At 42.5% G+C, this 6,695-nt stretch overlaps 1 protein-coding gene across 1 annotated transcript in view; it reads left to right on the top strand.

Moving 5' to 3' along the window:
* Positions 1-2,743, top strand: part of srgap3 (SLIT-ROBO Rho GTPase activating protein 3) — a 42,656-nt gene extending 39,913 nt beyond the window's left edge. The window contains 4 exon segments of the mRNA XM_017036738.2: positions 475-655; positions 734-883; positions 967-1,282; positions 2,090-2,743. Coding sequence (XP_016892227.1) covers positions 475-655; positions 734-883; positions 967-1,282; positions 2,090-2,536 — 1,094 coding nt within the window. The 3' untranslated portion in view covers positions 2,537-2,743.
* The last annotated feature ends 3,952 nt before the right edge of the window (positions 2,744-6,695 follow it).

Here is a 6,695-nt window from a genome sequence, read left to right as displayed (position 1 = left end):
AAAAAAAGACAAAGAAAGGTTCATTTCCTTTTTTTTCTTTCTTTTGTTGTTTTGTCTGAACCTGATGATGTTTATGACTGCAGCTTTTTTTTTAAATAATTAAAAACAATTGAATCCCATGTATTTTATGTTTTATCAAATAAAATAATAATTATTTGCACTTGTGTTTGCACTAAAATGAAGAGAATTATAAATCGTGGTCGCACATTCTTTTCTGTTATCTTTTCGGAAGTAGCTTAATTAGAAGTATTTACTCTGATCTGTTTAATTACTAAATGTATATATGTATGTATATATATATATATACTGTACTATATATGTATATATGTATAAAGCTTGACGTTACTAAAGTACTAGTGGTATGTTGAGTACTAAAGAGTGAGTACTCATACTCAGTTTGAACAAGTGGTTTTTAACATCCCTACTCCTTAGTAAAGCTTGACGTTACTAAAAACATTTTTTTTTTCTTCTCAGAGGTTGAACAGATCGAAGCCATCGCCAAGTTTGACTACGTGGGACGGACTCCCAGAGAGTTGTCCTTCAAGAAGGGAGCCTCCCTCCTGCTGTACCACCGAGCCTCCGAGGACTGGTGGGAGGGACGGCACAACGGCGTGGACGGTCTCATCCCCCATCAGTACATAGTGGTACAAGACCTGTGAGTACCCAGAGGACGTTTCTGTTGGACCTGAACATCAGACTCATGAACCAAACGTGTATAAACTGTGTGTTCCAGTGATGATGCCTTCTCAGACAACCTCAGCCAGAAAGCAGACAGCGAGGCCAGCAGTGGACCGCTGCTGGACGACAAGGGCTCGCTTAAGAACGACGCGCCGTCACCGTGTGAACCATCACCTGACTACAACTTTGGGAGTGTCATGGGACGGTACGTGATTTCTGAGAAAAAAAACATTATACATTCAGTTTCATTCACTTCTGCTATTGAGGAGTTGTTCTGTTTGACACTAGGGTTCGGTTACGGTCTGATGGAGCGTCAATCCCACGCCATCGCAGCGGTGCAGAAACACACAGTCCGACCCGGGGAGCGGACACGCCTCCGCGAGCCGCCGCCTGTCCCAGCAGCCCTCACAAGATGTCAATCAGCAAGGGTCGTTTGGAGAGCCCCGAAAAGAGGCGTCTTGGAACGTTCGGCAGCGCAGGAAGCATCAACTACCAGGACAGGAAGGCCTATCCTGAGGGCCACCCGCTGAGGCCGGTTCCAGGAGCCACTCGCCACAGCAGCCTCGGGGATCACAAGTCCCTGGAGACGGAGGCTCTGGCTGAGGTAGGACCTGGTCACAGACCTGTGATTGGTCGTTAGACCGCGGTCACGCTGAGACGTTGTGGACCGTAGGAAATAATAAACTTGTCTCTTACTGTAACAGATGTGACGGTAGGTTAACAAACGGTTTAACATTTTTATATATTTGGAGTTTGTTAAATCGTCTCAACCTCATTTTAAAGGTAGAAGAACAAAAGAAACATTTTCAGAAATGTTTTCCTCAACACTTGAGTTGAAACTGATGATTTGTTTTTCCTAAACCAACATTGTTGAATTATTATCTATAAAAGTGGATTGTTCTGTAAAATAGCGTGCGTTTCAGTGTTTCTCAATTATTATTTGCCATGCCCCTAGGGGGCAGAGGTCTCTGCGTGCGCTTTAGTGTTTCAATTATTATGCCCCTAGGGGGCAGAGGTCTCCCTCGACCTATAGCATACTATTGAGCACATGGTAATTTTTTTATGTATTTATTTATCTGTACAAACCACTGTAGGAGTTACTGCATACAGTCCCCTGATGATCAAAATGATTTTAAAAAAGCCTGCTCTGCTGCCATCTAGTGACTGGACACTGATTTAACATTCAAAGATAAAGACAGTAGACTGAAAGTCCGCTCTAGTGCCCCCTGTGACACCTCACCGCGCCCCACTATTTAAGAATCACCAAGCAAGTTACATCCATCGACTGCATCTATTTTCCAACATTTCCAACCAATGACACAACGGTCACAAAATGTAGAGAAAAACGAAAACACAGACAGAGGGCAGCACTTTGTTACTACTGTAACATGACTGTTTCATTTCTCTCCAGGACATAGAGAAGACCATGACCACGGCCCTGCATGAGCTGCGTGAACTGGAGCGACAGAACACGGTGAAGCAGGCCCCTGACGTGGTCCTGGACACCCTGGAGCCCATGAAGAACCCCGTCGGCTCCGAGCCCGGCAGTCCGCTCCACACCATCATGATCCGCGATCCGGACGCCGCCATGCGTCGCAGCAGCAGCTCCACCTCCGAGATGATGACCACCTTCAAACCCACTCTCTCCGCTCGCCTGGCCGGGTCTCAGCTCCGCCCGCCGCCCATGAGGCCCGTGCGCCCGCCTCCGACGACGCACCGCTCCAGCAGCTCCAGCTCCTCAGGGATGGGCAGCCCCGCCGTGACGCCCACCGAGAAAATGTTTCCAAGTAACAATCCGGCTACTGGTGCTAACATGAACACCGCGGGGGACGCTGGAGATAAGACTGGCACCATGTAGCAAAGGTAGAATCTGTCAGGTCGGGGGGAGACGGTGAACGAGGGAGAGAGAGAGTGAGAGAGGGGAGAGCTGATGTGTGGAAGGAAAAGCAGATATAAATAGTTTCTTCCCTTTCTTTTTATTCCGACCTGGTTCATATTCAGGAAGCTCCTGGAGGGAGCAGGAGCAGGAGGAGGAGGAGGAGGAGGTGAAAGACGCCGAGGAGATGTCAACCCTCCGTCAAAACTTGATGAAAGATGCAGAAGAGATGTCAACCCTCCGTCAAAACTTGATCGAAGTACACCGAGCGTGTACTACAATAAGAGTATTTCTGTTATACCTCAATTTCTACACAGACCTGTGGCCATTTGCGTTCTCGTGTCAGAGACGCAAACACACTGTACGAAGATCGCACGTGAAGCAATACTGGTTCAAAACTGGTGTTGGTTTTTTACTGGTCCAGCAGAGGGGGCTGTGACGTCGGCTGATGTTCCTCCAACATCTCACCTGGACCAGGCTGGACATTCAGGCCCATATTTATTCCTCCTGGAGGTCGAAGGCCTTACTACACGTCTGTACATACTTCATTACTTGAATTTTTCTCCTCTAACTCAGTGTTAAACGTAACAACAACGTGACATTTCGTGCATCTGCAAACAAGGTTTGTAGGAAAGAAAATAAGAGAAGATGAACATGAATGGGATTCTCATGTTAGTTTGAATTCAAATAGAAGAAAAAAAATAACTAATAAAAATCCAGGTTCATTTTTTTTTTTACATCAAACTTGTTTTTCAGGCAGTGAGAAAAAAAGAGAAGAACTTCTAGTGTTTTCACTGAAAAAATATCATCTTAAATTTTACACATTTCTGCAACAGCAGTTGTCGTCGAGCCTTTCATGTCTCCACTCTAACATCATCTGAGGAGGCGTTGACTTTGTAGTTTTTGCTCATTTTCAATGTTAAAAACTTGAACCCATGACCTTCAGGTTTTTTTTCTGACTTTTTTTTAGACTGTGATGCAGACGTTGTTCTTCACGTTGGTTTGTAACATATTTGACACAGCGGCAGAAAGAAGGTCATCGGTACAGGTCACTCTAAACCAGAGGTCACCGACCTTTCTGAAACTGAGAGCTACTTCAAGGTCACTTAGTAAAAATACCAAGACCTACTTGTCTGATACAGACTTCCCCAACAATGTAATGATAATCAGTTCTGAAACTGAAATTCAAAAAGCACAGTAACAGTACATTTTTCCACCCTCTGGTTTATTGTTTCCCAAAGTCTGGGTCGCGGCCCCACCCTCTAGTTTATTGTTTCCCAAAGACTGGGTCGCAACCCTCAGGTGGGTCACGAGAGTTTTTTTGGTTTTTTTGGGTCGTCTCGCATCATGTTTTCTAGGAGTTTACGAATAATGTCGATCGACTCTGATCGCGAAGGTTTGTGACTTAAAATATGGGTCCCCAGAAAAAAAGTTCGGGAAACACTGATCCAGGTGATGAGTTTTATTTTTAGGACATACCCCAGGGGCAAATGGACTGACCATAGTGTTGGGGTGATTAGATCTCATCTCGTGGTCCTGTGATGGACCTCACCCAGATCCTACAGGTTTTTGCTCCAGCTCCCCCTGCAGGATTTGCATTAGAATTGATAATGCAGAATTGATTTTGTCAGTGAAAACACAGAGAATGTTTTTCTTTGACTTTTTTTACTTTGCAAGAAAAACAATAACATCTTTATTTTATTAGCGTTTTAAAAGAGTCTAGAACGTTCCAGAGAAGAGATTTGGAGTTTCAGTGCAACCCATTTTCCACGTCACACACCGGGTCTTTACGGTGTTGTCACGTGTAGATTGGGGTTTTCCTGCTGTTGTGTACGTCGTGCTCTTAGAGACCCGTCTCTAACGCCTCGACTCCTGAATCAACTTTCTCCATCTTTGCGTTTTGCGTTTGGCAGACACAAAGATTTTTATAATTTTTTAATTTTTTTTTTTGGACCTGTGTAAAGAAATACAGGTGGATGAAACGTCAACTATTGGTCGATTCCCTGTGGTTAACATGTACATAATACATAGAAGATAATTTCTGAGTGTTTATCTGTACAGACAATACTACAATGAAGGAGTAATACTACTAACCCCTTTGATATGATTTAAGTAAAATACTGCGGAATTCTCCCTAGCTCCTGTCTTTGGATGGTGATAGGACGATGGAATCGCTTCACTTTTTTTTTTAATTTTTATTTGGAATTTGAACCATTTTCATTTTGATTATTGCTCTAAGAAAGAGAGTGGGAGCAGTTTCAGCTCCGACCTCGGTCCATTATCTGCATCTCGATCAAACTGCTCTGTTCTGCATGTTTTTGCGCTGTAACGTCTGACTCATGTTATGCCGCAGTTAAACGATGGCTGTGTGTGGTGCCTTGCCTTGATCAAATGCAAAAATAATCTCAGTATTAGAATTAAAAAAACAAAAACAAACAAGAAACAAATACTAGGTTGTACCGTGAGCTGAGTTTGGGTTTGGATTCAGACACTTGTAGCAGATATTTGGAGACGATGTAGAACTAATTATGCTTGATTTAAAAAAAATAAAAATAAATAGAGGGTCGAACATTAGCATGTATATAAAGTGGGCACTGATTCCACTGTGAGATCTGCCGTCATCGGTGCACACTGTAGTGTTACTGACGCACATGCTGCCGATTTAAAATATCTGCTTGTACTCGGTGGACTTTTTGTATGGAGTTATAATATAATCAGGAAGGCAGGATTTTTCTTTTTTTTTTAAGTCTGAGGAGGAAAATCGCAGCACTTATAGTCATACAGCGCAACTACGCCCTCTGCTGTTTGCTGCTCGAATGGCGACTAAAGGAGTTCGTCAGTGAAATTTGCCTTTTTCTGTCCAGGTTACAGATTTGCACCTAAAAAAATAAATAAAATAAAAGCATTTACATGTTTACTGAAATATGAAAGCACACAAATTCATGGACGGAACAATAATCGTATTTAAACTTGACTGTTTTTTTTTTTTATAAACGAGGAGCAGACAAAAAAAAAAAACGAGCGCCATTTGCGCACGACATCAGTTTCTATTGTACTTTTATATTTACTTTTTACGTGTAATGTCGGGTTTTTTTGTGTTGATTCCAAACTGATGTCCTGTTCTTTTGCTTTTCTTACTGACTCTCCAAGGCAACAACAAGTGTAACGATATTTTTCCGGTTTTCCTGAACTGCTCATCTGGCTCCAGATGAAGTTTAAACTACTGTACACGTCATTTTCTGCTGAAATCGGTGGAAACATCTCCGATTTTTTTTTCTTTTTTTTTTTCCCCCGTCCTCTTTACTCCTGATGTTTTGGTTCCTGTGAAGCATCTGTGCTGCGGCGGAGCTGTAATGATTGTCATTTGGCAGCAGCAGCAGCAGCAGCAGGACTGATGGACCCTCCATTTCCAGGCACTTACAGTCGTCGGTGTTCTCTACCTGTGGATCATGTGATGTAACATGGACGTTTTTCTTCCCCCGGAGTGGATGGATTCTGTAACATAACGATGAAAAACGAGAACTTTCTCGTAATTTAAGAAGGGAGAGAGTGGACTGTGTGTGTGTGTGTGTGTGTTGAGGTGGGATCAGAGTGAGACCCCCCTCCCCCACCTTCACCCCTCCCTCACTGGTTACCTTCTCTTTAAATGTCTTAGTGGTTCTGTCTGTTGATGAACGTCTGGTTGGTAGAAACTATGGTTAAAACCCTGTGATGTGACGTCATTCCACTGACTGGATGTTGAACATTTCTGAGTCCAAATAAAACATTACTGCTCTGTGAACGGTTTTGAGACATTTGAATAGAAAACTAAATCATTAACGGCATAAAATCCAGCTTTAACTGTCCTCTATATTTGTTAAAAATATATATAAAAGTATGTAACTATATTGGTCGTTAACAAATATATAGAGGACGGTTGGATTATATTTTACATATATATGAAGCACTAAAACAGACATTTTGATATTTATAACGGTGCATTTAGACAGTTTTCGGGTATAAAATGCTGTACTTTCAAACATGTACTTCACAGTTCTAAGTAATTCTGTGTTTATTTGTGGATTTATAACCGTTTTTAGCAGCACATTACCATTTGTTCAGTTAAAGGAAATGTAGACTAAAAGTTAAAAAAAAAAGTTCA

Source organism: Cynoglossus semilaevis, chromosome 11 (genome assembly GCF_000523025.1).
Source record: "Cynoglossus semilaevis isolate Cse_v1.0 chromosome 11, Cse_v1.0, whole genome shotgun sequence".
Classification (NCBI taxonomy): Eukaryota; Metazoa; Chordata; class Actinopteri; order Pleuronectiformes; family Cynoglossidae; genus Cynoglossus; species Cynoglossus semilaevis.
The sequence above is the reverse complement of the archived record's forward strand: the minus strand, read 5'-3'. Positions and strand labels throughout refer to the sequence as shown.